At 48.7% G+C, this 18,367-nt stretch overlaps 1 protein-coding gene across 1 annotated transcript in view; it reads left to right on the top strand.

The window, feature by feature from the left end:
• DLGAP3 (DLG associated protein 3) overlaps positions 1–15,413 on the top strand; it is a 102,447-nt gene extending 87,034 nt beyond the window's left edge. The window contains exons 9-12 of the mRNA XM_081308664.1: positions 11,900–12,384; positions 13,370–13,461; positions 13,774–13,917; positions 14,589–15,413. Coding sequence (XP_081164790.1) covers positions 11,900–12,384; positions 13,370–13,461; positions 13,774–13,917; positions 14,589–14,807 — 940 coding nt within the window. The 3' untranslated portion in view covers positions 14,808–15,413. The remainder of the gene's footprint in view (positions 1–11,899; positions 12,385–13,369; positions 13,462–13,773; positions 13,918–14,588) is intronic.
• Positions 15,414–18,367: the final 2,954 nt, after the last annotated feature.

Genomic DNA, 18,367 nt, shown 5'->3' on the forward strand with positions numbered 1-18,367 from the left:
TACTCCTGAGTAGTACCTTGCTTATTCCATTCTTGAGTTTAGTAGTTAGGCTTCTCAAGATGTCGGCTACATTTTGTGATAGGTACTGTTTTTTTTTTCAGGTTAGGGAATTTCTTTCTATTGCTAGTTGACTAAGAGTGTTTTATTTTCATTTTTTTAAATAGAAAAGGCAAGTGGAATTTTACTGAATGCTTTCTCAGAGTCTACTTAGATGATCCTAGATTTTCTCTTTCCATGTGGAATGTGGTGCATTATATGAATACATTTTCCCAGTTGGTCCATTCTTTCATTCCTGGATAAACTCTGCTTGATCCTGTTATCAGTTTGGATTGAATTTGCCTGTAAGAGGGTCTTGGTGTCTCAAAGAAGTGTATTTCTCTTACATCTAAAGCCACCTGGATGTAAAGAGGTACGGTGTCAGGACCCCAGTCTCTTCCTCGGCTGCTTTTCCATCCTTTGTGTATTACCTCATATCCAGGAGCTGAAATTCAAGCTCCTCCTGCCATGTCTGTACTGAGCAGTGGGAAGGAGGAACTGAGGAAGAAGGGTATCATCCTTTTTAAAAAGTTACACACAGCACTTTAACCTACATCACCTCGGCTGTAGGCTGTAACCACATCACGTGGTGGCAACTGGCTGCTGGTGGGGGGGGGCTGTGGAGGATAGTCTTTCAGCTGGGAAGCTGTCTGCAAAGTACAAAGTCCACAGCTGAAAATTACAGTTCTTATGACTAAAGACTGAGATGAGAATGGATGTATGCAGCTCTTGGAGTTTTTATCACAGCCTTGCTGTATTATTTTTATGTGTATTGCTATATTTTTGAGTAGTTATTACTTTAGGATTTTTATACCTATGTTCACAAGGATATTGGCCTGAAGTTTTGTTTTATTTTTGTTCGGCTCAGGTATTAAGGTTATGCTAGACGCCTAAAATGAATTTGGTTGCTTTCTTTGTTTCCGTTCTTTGGAACAATTTGTGTAAAGCAGGCATGATCTATTCCCTAAGGTTTGGGAAGGGTTACCTATAAAACTGTCTAGGCCTGATGCCTTTTGGGAATAAGAGAGCTTTTGGAACTATGGCTTCAGTTTCTTTAGTGGTTATTGATCAATTCTGGTTTTATTGTTCTTTTTGAGTCCATTTTGGTGACTTGTATTTTTCTAAACAATGGACCATTTTACAAAAATTGGTAGTTTTCCAATTTGGCATGAAATATTGTGTCTAATAGCAATATAATTTTATAAATGTTCATGGTATATTTAAATTAGCTTCCTTTTCCTTCCTAAGACATGTATTTATGCTTGACCTCTTTTTCTTGATCAACCTTGTATCTTCTAACATTAAAATGTATTTTTAAATTACATTTTATCAGCCTTTTAAATAACTAGCTTTTGGTTTTGTTGAGCAATCATAAATACTTCCTTTCTTTTACCACTTTGGTGTTACGATTTTATTTCTTCTAACATGTTTGACTTTTATTTTAAAAAAATTCTAGAACTCAAACACTGACTTCTAATATCTCTTATTTTTCTAATGTGCTTTTGGGGCTATAAATTCCCTTTCTTGCTATACTGTTATAACTGCATCTCATGTTTTGGAATTTGGTATTTTTCATTGTTCAGTTCTAAATAGTTTGTAACTTTCATCATATTTTTCCTTTTAACCTATGAATTTAGAAAAAAATTTTCTGGTTTTATTGTTTGTTTATTTTTTAAGTTTCCAAGTGTATTTCTTGGAGGGAGGGCCTGCCTTTTGATGATTGGTTTCTGAATTTGCTATGTGTGGTCACAGCATGTGTTCTGTCTGGGACTTAGTCCTTAGAATGTGTTGAGGCTTTCTCTATCATATATACACGTATTATATGCATATCATATATAGCATATCACATATGTGGTCTAATTTATAAATTATATCTTTCAAATGTTTGTCTTTCATTTTCTTGGTACATTTCTTGGATTTTGTTTGTTTGTTTTGTTTTTTGGTACTGGGGATTGAACTCAGAGGCACTTATCACTGAGCCACATCCCCATCCCTTTTTTGGATTTTATTTAGAGACAAGGTTTCACTCAGTGGCTTAGGGCCTTGTTAAGTTGCTGAGGTTGGCTTTGAACTCAGATCCTCCTGCCTCAGCCTCCTGAGCCGCTGGGATTATAGCTGTGTGCCCATTATATATATAAAATGACCTTTATTTTATTTATTTATATGCAGTGCTGAGAATCGAACCCAGAGCCTCACACATGCTCAGCAAGTGCTGTACCACTAAGCTACAGCCCCAGCCCCTTATCTGCCAGTTTTGAGAGAGGTCTGTTTAATGTCTTACTGTGATTGTGGATAAGTCATTTTCCCTGGTAACTTTATTTTTTGTTGAGTCTGACTGTGTGCTGTTATAGTTATTTTAGCTTTTCAGTAGACTGACTTTTTATCATGAAATAGGTGCTTCCCCTACTCACTAATGACTTTTGCCTTTTTAAAAAAATTTCTATAGCTGCTTTCTTTTGGTTACTTTTCCAATACATCTTTCTGCATTTCTTTATGTCTTTTTTTAAATATTTATTTTTAGCTGTATTTGGACACAATACTTTTATTTTATTTATTTTTATGTGGTGCTGAGGATCGAACCCAGGGCCTCACACGTGCTAGGCGAGCGCTCTATGGCTGAGCCACATCCCCAGCCCTGCATCTCTTTATTTCTGATGTTCCTATATCCTTATGTTTTAGATGTGTTGGTTATTGTAAGCAATATTTAGCCAGAGTTTAGTAGACATATTTATCCCATTTGATGTTGATATAGTAATATTTTTGTTATTTACTTGGATTTATTTCTGCCCTTTTTTTATGAGGGTACTGGTATAATTGAACAGAGGTGCTCTACCATTGAACTAATCCCTAGGGGTTCCCTAGAACTCCTCTTTTTTTTTTTAGTTTGAGTCAGAGTCTCCCTAAGTTGCTGAGGCTGGCCTTGAACTTGGGATCCTCCTGTCTCAGCCTCCCGAGTAATGAGGATCACAGGTGTGCGTCATCATGCCCAACTATTTCTGTCACCTGTAAATTTTTTTTCTATTTAACATGCTTTTTGTTACTTTTCTCCTCTCTGATTTTTCTGTTTTCTGTTGAACTGATCAAGTATACTTTCTTTTTCCCTCCACTGGTTTGGAAGTTTTACATTTTGTAGTAGTGACTTACCTTACAAATTTGACAGATATGCTTAATTTCTTGGTTTTCTAATGATGTCTAAAATTAGTATTTCTATCCCTCTTAGATGCAAAACAAGAGGCTCTGAACACTTCCATTTCACTTTAACTCCTTCCCTTCATCTTCTATATTGTATTTATCTAGGATTTTGATTATATCTATTTAAAAGTTTCTGCTCGGTCAGTTGTTGTGTTTTTTTATGGCTTAATAGTGTGGATTTACAAACATGTTTGAGCAATTTATGAGCTCACTATTACTGCCTGCTCCTTCCTCACGGGCTCAGTTTCCACCGTGCTGTGGTACACCTTGAGCTTGGGACCACTTTTAAAGTTAATATCTCGGCTTGAATTTCTGTGTTTCCCTGGCAGTACACATTTGAACCCCACACCTCCGCACAAAGCAGCCTTAATGTTCTGATTTCCTAGCATCCTGCTTCCAGACCACACTCCTGAATCACTGGCATGAGCTTATTTGGTCCAGGTTTGTAAACTGAACAGACCTTTTTGGTTTCTGGCTTCATGTTACGGGTATCCTTCCAGCATTCCATGACGCTCAGATTTGGGGTCTCTCCTCCCTCCCTTCCTCCCTCCCTCGGCATTCCCTTCTAGCCTCTAGCATATGTCTGGCCCCAGATTCCCGGGGCTCCCTTGGCTTAGACGCCCTCTCACTACTTGTGTTTTGAATTTCCTTTTTGCTTCTGGTACCTGAAGATGTCTCTTTCCTGTTTTCAAGCTTGGCATTGTAGCAAAAACACCTTTTCAGTTTGATTTTCTCCAGCGTTTCTAAGTGTTTGGGGCGTGGGCGGGAGCTTCCTAAGTCGATTCAGCCTACTATAGTGATCAGTGCTTTGATCACAAGGCTGATAGCAGCAGATTCAGGGAGAAGTGGACCCAGGTGAGAGGCATTTTGGGGTGAAAGGTGGGCAGTGCAGGGTCAGGCAGAGAGCCTGGGCTTCCCTGCCCTCGTGTAAGTGCTTGGTGAGGTCTCAATGGGGCGGAATCAGTTTGAAAAAGTGTCTGAAAAATGGGATTGCCTGGGACAGGTGATCACACTGGGAATTCAGAGGCAGTGACAGGTGGGGAGAGGGGAGATCTGGCCCATCTCTCTGGCCCAGCTCCCTCGCCTGTCTGCTGAAGGCATCCTTAGTAATACACCTGTACAGCCCTTGCTGTCCCTTCTGTCCCTGGCACTTTGAGTCTGACTCACCACACGCCATGCCCCAGCTGGCGCTTAACAGTGAGCCATGAATTCCAGCAGCCTCGCCAGGCAAATATCCAGGACTCGCCCCCCCCCCAACCCCACCCACTACCACCCATTTCCTTGGACTCCTGTCCTTTCTCCTGTCTAGCTTGTCTGTACTTTGGTTTTAAAATTGCTGGACAGGAAAGTGCTTGTCTCTGCCTTTCAGGATCTTCTCTGCCAACCTCTTGGGTAGAGTTCAGATGCACAGCCTGTTACATCTGACAATTGCCTGTGGATCCTTCTAGTTGTCCATCATCAGTGATGACTTAGCTTAGATAAATGCACAGGGGTGGGGACTGCACCCTCACCCCCGCCCAGGACTCATTTGCCCACAGATGGATTGGATCCCTGTTATTTGCCAAATACTGGGCTGGGTATTGAGGATAGACGTGAGCAGAACCAGATACAACTCCTGCCTTGGAGAAACAAAGCTCCATGCTAATCTCAGAGTCTCCTCAATAACAAGGAATAGGGCTGAGGATGCCACTCAGTGGGGGAGCACTTGCCTAGCTCTTGTGAGGCCCTGAATTTGATGCCCAACAGTGAAACAAAACAAAACAAAACAAAACCCAGGCTGGGGGAGACTTACAGCTGTGACAGCTGGCACAGAGGAGAGGCAGGTGTGCCATGAGTCTGTATTCTGGGGGCTTTAACCTGGTCATAGGGGTCAGACCGGGCATCCCTGGGAAGTGACATTTGGGTAGAGACCTGATGGATGAACAAAAATTAACTAAATGAAAATCAGAGATAAAAGTGTTCCAGGCAGAAGGAATGGCACGTGCTAAGGCCTTGTGGTGAGAAGCAACATACCTGAACACAGTCATCAGCTCTGTCCCAAGGTGACCTTACCACCCCAACTTCCCCACCCAGTACCCTCTGGGTCATGTAAAGGGTCATCTCGTGTCCTTGCTGAATTTTAGAAGACTATCCTGGGGTCCCCTGGGGGTCACAGAAGATGTGCCTCCAGCTCCATCTAACCATGGGCATCTGACAACCCTACTTAGATCCACTTGCACCCACCCAGGGCTACTTGGGGAACTGTGTAGGAAGGCCTGTCCACCCCTTCCTTAGCATCATGGTCACTTTGGCGTTAGCACCTGGGGAAGGGCATGTGCTGAAAGGACACGCCCTTGGAGCCCCAGGAAGGAGTCTCCCATCCTCATGAAGCTACATTCCAAGATAAGCCCTGGCACAGGCATTGCCTCCCCTCCCCCGCTTCAACTCCAGGGTGGTTCCTAACTGACCTTCATGACTCCTCCTGAAATGGCATCTAGTCCCACCCAGGCTAGATGGGTCTCAGGGACCCCAGCCTGATCATCTTAGATGCACTGTGCCTGGCTGACGTGTCACTGCCCCTTCTCCTCCCTGCCCTTCCTCCTCCTGCCCCTACCCATCTCCTGCCCAGTACCCCTGGCAAACCCTCTTGACAGTTTCTGGCTTTTTCCTTGGACACTGTGTCTCAGGGGGTAATCCAGCTTCTTGCCAGAGGTTTATGTATTATCCCCCAGGGAATCACAGAGGGAACATCTCTCTAAAGTAACCATGAAAACAACTTCCAGAATCCCCAGGAATGTGATCATCACCTGGAAGAACTGAAGAGGAGGAGCCCTCTGGAGCCTAGTTAAAAGGCCCGAGGAGAAAACACCGTGAACGCATTGTTACACGGCAGTGATAATTCACAGCCGGAGCTAGTTTCTATCCTGTGCTTACAGCTGTTGGTGGAGAGCACAGCAAACACTGCCAGATCCAAAACTTAAATGGGGCATAAGCCCTGGGCTTCACAGTCCTGAAGACTCATCTGCTATAGTTAGGATTAGGTTTGGCTGTGAATTATAGATCCCCCTCCTCCAAATGACAAGTGACTTCAAAATGATTGAATTTTATTTCTTTGTTGCTGAGAACAATCCCAGAGGGCTGGTAGGTGTTCCATGGTGTCAGGACCCAGGCTCCTTCTGTCTTCCTGCTGTTCCACCCTTGACGCTTGCTGTCTCATGTTCTAAGTGGCTGCTTGTGGTCCAGCCATCATGTCTGACTCTGGTTATCAGGGAGGAGGGAAGGACAAAAAAGGGCACACCTGTCTTTTTAATGACACCTTTCTTTCTTTCCTTTTCTTTTTTTGAGGGGACTGGGGATGGAATCCAGTGTTGGGAAAAGTTATAAATGGCAGCCACACCCCAAAGAAAAACCCCAACATGGCGCCTAACGACCTTCTCTTCCTACTTTCCCTTCTTTTCACTGGCGTGAAAAGTTCCCACTGGCCCAGGGCCTTGGGCATGCTAGACAACTGTTCTATCACTAAGCTATACTCCCAGCCCAATGCTTTCATATATATATATATATATATATATATATATATATATATATATATATTCTGTTTATATACACTTGAGATGATAAAATTATACAGATGGAAAACAGATCCAGTGCTTTCCTTTGAAGAATACTTTCTGGAAGTTGTACATACCACTTTTGCTTATATCTTATGGACTGGAACTTAGCCACATGGCAATACCTAGTTGTAAGGGAGATTGAGAAAAGAATCTGTATCCAAAGTGGCCACTGTCCAGCTTAAAATTATGGGATTCTGTTACTAAGGAAGAAAGAAAGAATGGATGTTGGGGGATAATTAGTGGTCTCTACCATCTTTCCTTCCAGCCAACCAACCAATCAACCACCCAGCCAACATTTATGTTTGAGGAGCTGCCCTATTTAGTGGGAGAGACAGATATGCAAATAACTCACTACAATACAATGTGATATGGAGTATAAAAGAGGTTTTGTTTGGAGTACTGTGGGAGAACAGATGGAAGTGATCAACAGCAATCAGAATAATTAATGACTACAATGCCCTCGCTGGGGCCTCCTGCTACATTCGGACTATTGTGTATATCCAGCTCCCTTTCTTTGCAGTGAGAGCCGCAAACTTTCCTACTTCTCCATAATAGCCAACACAATGGGCCGGCAGGTGCTGTCCTGAGTTCTTCATACACATTATCTCACTGCAGTCTCGAAAGCTGAGACTGTTCTTCTCACTTACAGATGAGAAACAGGCCCAAGCCATGGAGCGGGCTGTTGGATGCGGGCAGCCTGGCTCCTGAGTGCCTGGGCTTAACCTCTCTGTTCTGTCACTCCTTCCTCTGTCCCCACCAGTCTCCTCCAACAGAGGGTCTCCCCAGCCCCTGCACTGTGACGGCCGATGTCATCTGGTGGGACCTTGCTTCACCTCTAGGCCAGCCCCCAGCTTGCCTGCATCCCTCCCCTGGCTCGGCCTTGGTCTTCTTGGCTAGAGCTTCCCTCCCCTGCTGTCTGGAGAGGCAGCAGGCTGTGGTGGCTTAAGGAAGTCACTCGGCCTCTTTAAACATCACTTTCCTGTCTGTAAGTAGGGATGGGACTAACACCCTTATCACGGGGCTAGCCTTGCACCTACTCAGTGCTCAGAGGATGTTATTACTTTTTATCCCCCTTCCATCTGGTTCCTTGGACTGTTATCTCTCTGCATCTTCAATCAACTTTTCTTTACAGGTCGTATTGGTTTCCTATTCCTGCCATAACAAATGACCACAAATGTAGTGAGGTAACGCATACATATTTAATGTCTTACATTCCTGGAGGTTAGAAGGTTGTACTGGGTCTCACAGGGCTAATATCTAGGTGTTACAGGACCACATCCCTTCGGGGGCGGGGGGGGGTTTGGGAAGAATCAGTTTTGTTACCTTTTCCAGTTGACTGAGGCTGTTTGCATTCCTCGTGGCCTTTGGGGGTTCAAAGTCAGCTGCACTGGTCCTGCCCTCAGGTTGCCTTACACCAGCCTGGATTCCTTCCTCCCACCTCCTGCCTGACCTCTTGCCTCCCTTTCTCACTGACAGGGACCCTGTGACTAAACTGCACAGCCCTGGATAATCCAGGGCACTCACTTCATCCCATCTGTGGAGTTCCCAACACATTCACAGGCTCAGGGGATTTGGGTGTGAACCTCTTTGGATGCCATCATCTTGCCTACCCCTGGGATTATTTCCCCTTGGGATGTAGTAGGTAAGAACCATCCTAAATAAAACACTTCTCCTTTAACTGTGTGCCCTTCACACTTCTTTGCTTCTTAGGCAAACTTTTGTTTTTGGTACCAGGGATTGAATTCAGGGGCACTTAATGACTGAGCACATTTCAGCCTTTAAAAAAATTATTTTGAGACAGTCTTTATTAAAATGCTTAGGGCCTCAATAAATTACTGAGGTTGGTATTGAATTTGCAATCCTCCTGTCTCAGCCTCCCAAGTGGCTGAGATTACAGGTGTGCACCACCACATCGGCTCTAGGAGTCATCTTAGTTAGGTTTCCCACTTCCTTAAAACCTGCTGCAGTCTGTGTCTGCCCCCACATCCCACCAAACCCACTTTTGCCCTGGTTACAGTGGCTTTGGTGACTCTTTTCGTTCTGAACCAGCTGCACTGTTCGTGCTGTCTGCTCATTCCTGCTGGAGACCTTCCTATCCCTATCTTCCTTTAGGTCATTTTGGTTTTCTTTCTCATCCTCCCTGGCTTCTTCCTCTCCTCTGTGAGCTCTGCTGTTCCTCTATGAGCTATGCTGTCTCCACCCACCTGTGAAATGTCCATGTTTCTCTGGACTTTAGATCTTTGATCCCTTGCTCTTTTCTTGCTAGTTTTAAATGCCACTTACACAAGGATGGCTGACTCCTGTTTGTGCTGTGGAAATCTCTGGCCCCTGGCTGGGAGTGTTGGTGAGGAGTGTGCTTCTACTACTAATCTCATGAGCTCATCAGCTCTTCAGTCTTCCTTGACACACACACAGTGAGAGAGCTCACTGAGGTAGTGACTTGAGAACCATGAAGCCTGGGGCACTTGGTGCTTCTGTTCCAGACTGTGTGGCTGCTTCCATGGAGATGGAGCGCCATCCTCTCAGGACTTCTCAGAGGAAGGTGTGAAAGACAGCAGGCCCAGGTGTGCCAAAGGACAGATCCGTGTTTAGTGGGGGTGACAGGAAGCAGCAGGGATAGCAGCTTTTGGGTAGTGTATTTACTGGTGCAAACCCCACCTTTACCTCTGTGATTTGTAACTCCTGGAGCTCTGAAGGATCTACACGCTCACTAGTTCAAAGGCACAGAGCTATTCATAGGAAGCTAAGATGCATCCTGACCGTAGTTAGACACACAAGACTCTCACCAGGGAACAGTTTAACCAAATAGTGAGGCTGCCTCTGAATGCAAGAAGACTGCTTGGGGGGGGGGGGCGTGAAACTGAAGAGTGGCCTGGGGACAGTCAGGAGATTCAGAGAGGAAAAGGGACTTGGCCATGGAATGGACTGGGAGTGAAGAGGAGGAAGGCCATTTGGGGCAGGGGAATAACATGTGTCAAGGTAGAGAATCAGGATAACAGATAATCTATTTGGGGAATAGGGAGATTGTGGGGGGGATGAGGTCAAAGATGAGGACAGCAGCCGGAGCATATGGGCCTCATAAGGGCTTTAGGTAGGTTCTAGCAGGAAGTTTGAACTTGATCTCGCTGGCAGTGGGAAGCTATCGAATTTTTTGTTCCAGTTCTGGGCATTAAACCTAACATGCATGGTCAGCAACTGCTGTACCACTGAACTATGCCTCTTACCTGAAGAAATGATGGGATGTGTGTGTGTGTTTGCTGGGAATTGAACCAAGGGTCCTATGTATGTTAGGCAAGTATTTTACCACAGATCTACATCCCCAGCTCCTATTTAAGGTTCTGATCACAGAAATGACTTGACAGAGTTCAGCTCTTTTAGGAAGATTACTCTTCGGTAGATTGGGGAGGGATTGTTGGGCCTTAGATCTTAAAATATGCAAGGTATACTTTTAGAGGATATACCTTGATAATTACTGGCCCATTCCTATAATCTTATATTCTTATAATTTTATATGTGTGTATATTTTTAGATATAGGTGCATATTTATATATAATATATAATCATATATAACATGTATTTTAAATTTACTCTCACACATATTAGATGGCCTAGGTGAACACATAGTGACAAAGCTAGCATTAGAACTCAGGTCTGCCTCCTAGTCCAGTGATCTTCTATATTGATCTGAGTGGTTGCAGAGGTATCTGAAAGGAGGCTGTCCAACTGTCTAGGCACATGGTGATGCCAGTCTTGACCAGGGCAGACACCCAGGTAAAGACCATGTGGGAGGCAGTGAAGACATGTTGTCTCTCCTCCTCTCTCTCTTGGTGGGGGTGGGGACATAGGGCTCGTTGGAGACTGCACATGAGTGCATCTCTCTTTCCTGGGTCCTGCAGCATCCTTCTGGGCCTGGTTTCTATGGCAACAGGCTCCCAGCAGGCAGCCCGCCAGCTGGAGGGAAGCAGGCAGGCAGGCAAGGAGAGAAGGCCTGGGCAGTATGGGGAAGGCTGAAGTTGCGGGGGTTGGGAGTCTCCTGGGAAGCTGGACAGGTCTCTGGAGCTGTCCCAACAAGCCTGTCTGTCTTCTGACCATCTGTGGAGGGGGCGGGGAACTCAGGACCCATAGGTCCTTGCATTCTCAGATGTAGAACTTCTGTTCATCCTCTGTCCCCCCGCATCTCCTGACTCCCACTTAAAGTATTGTCAGACCCTAACCTTATACCTCTTAGGAGGCCACTGAGTTCTTTATAGAAAAGAGCCCCTACTCTGAACTCAGGGGAAAAAAATGAACAAGGCCAATTGACTTTCTGTTTTGCATAGGATTTGCATATTATTAACTCAAAGACAAGAAATTTCCAGGCCCTGTGTCATTCCAGCCAACAACTTAATTCAGCTCCACTGGCACTGGCATACTGTGTCTGGCCAGGCTCTGGGCTGAGCTGTCAGGGTCCCTAGGGGAGAAGTCCTCCCAGCCGCCTGCCCACTCCACCCCCAGCTGCTCCCAGGCACCTCCTCCCCTGATGTTCTAGCAGCTGCTGTGGAGTGTGGAACAGAGTGCTCCAACTGCGGAACCCAGCAGGCAGCCCTGGGTCCAAATTCTGGCTCTGCTACTTTGTGGCTGGGTGATGCTAGGCCTCTGGGCCTAGGTTTACTCATGGGTCTTAGGGCTCAGTACACACTGTACAGCCAGTGCAAACCAGCATGGATTTACCTTTGTTAGAATGCTGAATACATTTGCATTCATCCATAAAGAGCTAACACTACCCTGGACCCTACCTGGGACCCTCTGATCTACCTCACAATCCAGCTTCTACAGGTATGGTCCCAGCACTTTGGTCACAGTCTGCTCGGATTGGTATATGACAGCATCTGTTCTGGCCATGGAGTACTGTCGAGAGGTGGTGCGATGAGTAGGTATATTGGGTACCTACTAGTTGCAAGGACTCATCCATTTCCAGTGCTTGGCCTCATGCTCACTGCTTTGTAGGTTCCCTTGCTCACTCCTTTCCCCTTTTGCCTGGGATGTGGGTGAGGGCTAAGATGGTCAGGGACAGAGGGGACAGGCACCTCTCTCCACAGGCGGGCAAGGTTCAAGCGCTCCAACAGCGTGACGGCCGGTGTGCAGGCAGACCTGGAACTGGAGGGCCTGGCCGGCCTGGCCACGGTGGCCACAGAAGACAAGGCCCTGCAGTTTGGACGATCCTTCCAGAGGCATGCCTCTGAGCCCCAGCCCGGGCCCCGGGCCCCCACCTACTCAGTCTTCCGCACGGTCCACACGCAGGGCCAGTGGGCCTACCGCGAGGGCTACCCACTGCCGTATGAGCCGCCGGCCACCGATGGGTCGCCCGGCCCTGCCCCCGCCCCCGCCCCTGGCCCCGGGTCTGGCCGCCGCGATTCCTGGATGGAGCGTGGTTCACGTAGCCTCCCCGACTCAGGCCGCACGTCCCCCTGCCCACGGGACGGCGAGTGGTTCATCAAGATGCTGCGGGCAGAGGTGGAGAAGCTGGAGCACTGGTGCCAGCAGATGGAGCGTGAGGCGGAGGACTATGAGCTGCCTGAGGAGAGTGAGTCGGCCCCATCCAGGAGTGTTGCGGGGCTGGGGGCTGAGGGCTGAGGACACAGGGGACCGTGGAGCCGGGAGAGTGGGGCTGCAGCATAGTAGGCTCCCCCCACCCCGTTGGATTGAGTTTGCCTTCTTTCCTGGTTCTTCAGCCCCAGAGTTGGGGAGGTGGGGGGTCAGCAGTGGCAGCAGGACCTGCTGGGAGCTCTTAGAATCAAGCCGCTCTGATCAGGTAGAAGGCTAGACGTTTAGAAGATGGCTATCAATCCAGGTCACCAAATCCATGAGGACAAAGGGAATCCAGATCTGAACTGGTGTAGGGATCCAGAGTGATCCAGGAGCAAGACCTGGAGGTAGAGGGAAGGTAGTGCCAGACAGATCAGATCTGAGGCTCAGCTAAGCAGTCATTGCCCTGGCCTGAGAGGGCATGGCCCCTCCCTGTAAATCCAGGCTGAGGGGAGGGGAGACAGTCTCTAACTTTATGGGACTAGGAAGTCAAAGTGTCATGTTCATGAAATTACCTAATAATAATTCTTTTTTTTTTCTTTTGTGGGGCCGGGGCTGGGACTGGGGATAGCATTTGGATTCCCAAATGCTAGACAAGTGCTCTACCACTGAACTTCACCCCTAGTCGTCCTTATTTTTGTGATACAGCCTTGCTAAGTTGCTGAGGGTCTAAGTTTGGTCAATAGGGCTAGGCTGGGGCTGGTATCCATCTGTTCTCTGATGTAGAAGGAGGAGGATACAGGATGAGTGCTTAGCTAATGTAGGCTGTGTGAAGGAAGGAGCATCAGTGCCTCAGGATTCAGTCCTCTTGGTGAGGTGGGCAGGGAGCTGCTAGTCAGGAATTGAGGATGGGGATGGGGAAGGGGCTGGGGGAGATAGACTGTGCAAATAACTGAGTGGTGAGAATCATTCAGGGCAGACTTCCTGGAGGTGGGGGAAGGAGATGTCTCATTCCCCTCCTTGAGTTTCCTTCTGCACTCCAGTCCTGGAGAAGATCCGCAGTGCTGTGGGCAGCACACAACTTCTCCTGTCCCAGAAGGTCCAGCAGTTCTTCCGGCTGTGTCAGCAAAGCATGGTGAGTGCCCATAGGAATACAGCCTACCAGGTTTGTTGACCTGGCAGATGATCCAGAGTGTGACCAGGAGGTAAGACCAGTTCTGTGTGCCTGCAGGGGTAGTTTTGAGTATATTGTGCCAGGAGAGGGGGTCAGGTATTTGTGCCCAAGAAAGGAGAGACCTGGGCTCTTTTTGGTCTTGCTTTCTCCCACCCCCAACCCCTCTCCCAGGTTGAACTTCCTGAGGGTGAGATTGGATGGGGTTATCTGTGGTCCTGACTGGGGTCAGACCTCCCTAACTGGCTGCCCCCACTATGTCTTCCACTGCTGCAGGACCCCACTGCGTTCCCCGTGCCCACCTTCCAGGACCTGGCGGGTTTCTGGGACCTCCTACAGCTCTCCATCGAGGATGTGACCCTCAAGTTCCTGGAGTTACAGCAACTCAAGGCCAACAGCTGGAAACTCCTGGAGCCTAAGGTGTGTGTTGGGGGGTGTCTCTAGAGGCCACACCCCGAATAATTACCTTCCATGGAGAGATGTGTATGAAGGGGAAGGGCCCATGAGGAGGGACCCATGGGCAGCAAGGTGATGGGTGACCATCCGCTTCCAGAACTTCTGGTCATTGCAATCTGGGTGGCCCCAGTACTTATCACTGCCTGAACTTCCAGAGCTGCTTCAGGCATCTCTGGCCCTTGCAGTTTGGAAGAATAGAACTAGACCTAGAAGGTCACCTTCAGCTCAGGCCTACGCATAGAGGACAGAGCAGTATATATACCCTCAGACCTCAGCCTACTAGATCCTGTCTGCCATGGGTCTCAAAGGAGTAGCGGGTCACCTCGCTTGCCTAGCCTCGGTTCTCAGAGCTGTGCCCAAGTACACCTGGCGTGAAAACACAGTCTCTCACCCAGCATCCTGATGCGAGCTGTTCAGAACAGCTCCACCAGGGGGCGCTCGAACACGTCACGTTTTAGTGAAAGATTGGGGGGGGGGCTTTGACCTTGGCAGGTCGAGTACACCTGGGGCTTCTAGTCGTGACACCCGCGTTCAGAGTCATAAAGTTTCCATCCCTCCGGGAGCTGGGACGTGGGGGGCACGGGATGCCGGGTGGATCCCCTGCGCCCAAGCTCAGCCGCCCGCTCTCCCGACAGGAGGAGAAGAAGGTCCCTCCGCCGATACCAAAGAAGCCCTCGCGGGGCCGCGGCGTGCCGGTGAAGGAGCGCTCCCTGGACTCCGTGGACCGGCAGCGGCAGGAAGCGCGCAAGCGGCTCCTGGCGGCCAAGCGCGCCGCCTCCTTCCGCCACAGCTCGGCCACCGAGAGCGCGGACAGCATCGAGATCTACATCCCCGAGGCCCAGACCAGGCTGTGACCCGCCCGGCCCGCCCAGCCCGGCCCGGGCCCGCGGTTTTCTACCCGTACTGTACACCCAGCGTCGAGGTCACTGTGAACGCGGGCCGCCCAGTGCGCCCGCCGCGCCGGCACCGCACGCCCCGGCCCCTCCTGCCCGTCACACTCTCGTGGGTTTTTTACCTTCCCGACCCCACGCGAAGTCGCCCGGGCTGGGCTGGGGGCCGTGCCTCTCCGCCCTGCGCTCCCCACCTGGAACCCCCACCTTCCTGGTCCGACGCTTTGTCCCCACCTCCCCATGGGCACCATCTCTGCCATTATTTCCCCCCACGGGCCAGGCCGGGCCGGGTCCCTCATCTGGGCTCTGCGTACCCCCACCCACCCCGCGGGGCTGGGCTTCGTGGGGATCAAGCTTCGTGGCTTTTTATGAAGAATCCCAAACCCCGCCTAGGAGCCCACCCCACCCTCCCAGGGCTCCACCTTCAGCCCTCAACCCACAGGGCCCAGGGACCACAGTGGCTGGACCAACCCAGGACCAGGGCGCCTGGGCCTCTCCCCTTTCCCAACGGCTGGGGAGGGGAGATGGGGGCTTCCCCTCACCACACCTGTGGCTGTTCCCACATCCCGAGTATCCCAGGAAAAATAAAACCGCAGAACTGCACTTGAGCCAGCTGCTCTCTCCAGAAGAGGCCACCTCTGCCTGGGGGTGGGCGTGGCAGGGAGGGGGGGGGCAGAGAAGTGCCATGCTGGTGCTCTTGATTTTGGGACAGCACAGGTCCTAAGCCCCTCCACGGGAATGGGCCAGCTTGGAGAAAGGGGATTTGGCCCTCTGGTGGCCACAAAAAGGACCGAGGCTTTCCTGGAGGGGCTCTGGTGGCCTGCAGAAGGGAAGGTGACAACCTCTTAACTCTCCCTGGTTCAGTTTGGTTCCCTTTCTGCCTCCCATTCCTCTTAGGGTTCCCCCAGAGCGTGAGCACTGGCGCCCAATGCGAGGCACACAGCGTGTGCTCAACAAACAGTGTGGTTATTATTAGGAATCTACAAATATGGTTTCTCTTCCCTTGAGGGCACAGTGTTCCTTCTGCTCCAGTCATTCCTAATCAGCAGCAGAAAACTATTCAGAAAAGTGCTGCAACTTCCTCTGATGCCTCCTATGGGTGGACACTGGGAAAAGGAGGTAGAAGGAACATAACTTTCCTGGGAAGCCAATCCAGGCCTAGTAGTAGTGATGGCTAATATTTATCAAAAAATGCTTCATGTGGGTCAGGCAAGGGATGCATGCATTATGTGAATATAGCTCATTCTTACAATGGAGGACAAAGCTGAGCCCAAGGAAGGTTAAGTGATTTGTCCAAAGTCATAAAGCTAGAAGTGGTATCCCAGGTCTATTGCCAAGTCATGACTTCTTAGTTTTATAGCCTTCCTAGCTCACAAAAGACTTGGTTGCAGCCCCCACCCAGAAAGCCCTATTTGTAGTCCCTTGAGGTTAGTGTGTCACCTAATCCCCTCAAGGGGTTGGTTACTCTTCTGGGCTCTCCTGGACCAATTCTCACATTTATTCAGCAAACATCACTCTCAGACACCATAGAGGTAACCCTGAACTGTGCAGTTTCTGTCCTGATAGAGCTTATGTTCTTATGGGAAAACCAGACAAGTAAACAAGCAATTAAAATGCAGTGTCGAGTGCTGGGAATGACTAGGTATTAGCCACTGACAAAGGGCTGGGGCTGGGAAGAATGTTCCAAGATCGGGGAACAGCTGTGGAAAGGCCTGGAGGAGAAAGGGCATTGGGAAGGCAGAGATGGATCATGTGGGCTTCTGGATCTGGTTGAGGAGGGTGGGCCTGCATTCTGTGTGCCCTGGGGAACTACAGATGGGTTTTGAACTGAAGAGTGGTGTAAACGTTTTATAGGCTGGTTTGGGAGACTACTACTCTGACAACTACTATTCATGCACACTCCCATGAGCCCATGAGGAGGGCTCCCATGTGATCTGAATTCCCCAAAGCAAATTAGCCTGGAGCTGATCCCATGCAGATTCCTGGCCTTGGTCCAATGCTTAGTGAATAGACCCCATCCTTGAATGGTTATTTAACAAGTGGTCAGGTGATTCTGATGTGAGGCCAAGTTTGGGAACACAGGTTGGATCACACAGGCTTCCCTTAGAAGTGATGATTTGTCTCTCTCCCATAGATTTGGCAAGGGAAGCCTGGACTGCATTACTTCTCTGAGATTGTTTCATGTCTAAAATTGGGACATGAATGAGTTTTGAACTAGACAGTACTCAGAAGTCTTGTGAAGTGGGTGTTGTTATCACCTCCATAAGGAAACTGAGGCTTGGAGAGGTTAAACAGCTTACCTCAAATCCTGAAGCTAGGAAGCAGCTGAGTCCAAGTTCAACCTTCTACATTATACCATTGTTTTGTTTTTTTTCAAGGTCCATATCTTTTCTCAGAAATGGAGCTGGGTTTCCTGGATCAGGAGGTATATGGGAGTGGGCACAGAGGAGCAGGTCAGTTTCTGCAGTTCTGATCATCTTGCTACTGGCATGATGTTTAAAATATCCCCAGGTGATGCTAACGTGGGGCAGTCCCCTTAGGTTGTTGTGACCTGGGTAGTTGGACTGCGCCCTAAGGGTATATTAACTTGGAGACCAAGTTCTTGTGCATGAGTTAACCCCAGTCTGGCCATAGCCAGGAACATGAACCGAAAGGCTACAAAGGGAGGTAGGCCTGCTCCCCTAGGGGGTCTGAGGAGATGAGAGTGGGGAGGCACTAGCAATCAGGGTGCCAGTCTGTTTTGTGCTGCTGTAATAGAATACCTGGATAATTTATAATGAGCAGAAATTAATTGACTCACAGTTTTGGAGGCTGGAAAGTCCAACACCATAATGCCTAAAACCAGGGCACAGCCTTGTATGCCTGTAGTTCCAGCTATTCAGGAGGTTCATTTGAGTCCAGATGTTCAGGGTCAGCCTGGAAAACAGAGCAGGATACTGTAAAAAAAAAAAAAAAAAAAAGTGCCTGCATTTGGCCAGGGCCTTCTTGCTGCATCATCCCATGGTGGAAGGTGAGAGAGGGCCAGAAAGGGGAAGAGGGGGCCAAACTCACCTCTTTAAAAGGGTACCAAATCCCACCCACCCACGAGAATGGAGTGCTCAGCCAAATCACCTCTTAAAGACCCCATTATAACAGCAATTAAATTTCCACATGAATTTTGGAGGAACATACATTTAAACTCTAGCATAGGAGCCCGAGAAAGCTTTCTGCTTTGTGAACTGAGTCTCACAGGATGAATTAGCATTTTGCAGTCAAGGAAGAGAAGGGAGAACATTCCTTTCAGGTGAAGGGATCAACTTTGGCAGAAGCTTGGAAAGGGTATGAGTGCTGGGAATGATGGGAGAGCAAAGGATGGAGGTGGGCACTAGGCTGGGATGGGGTGTGGGGGGAGTGGAGAGATGTGGCCAGAAGGGACCCATGGTGGCAGTGGGGTGTGGGGAGGTAAACTAGGGATTTCATGTTTTTTTTTTTTTAAGTTTTTGAAAGACCCTTGGGCCAAAAGGATGTAAGTGGTCTGGAGGGGG

The sequence above is a fragment of the Spermophilus citellus genome (genome assembly GCF_964194105.1).
Source record: "Spermophilus citellus genome assembly, chromosome: 9".
NCBI classification, from domain to species: domain Eukaryota; kingdom Metazoa; phylum Chordata; class Mammalia; order Rodentia; family Sciuridae; genus Spermophilus; species Spermophilus citellus.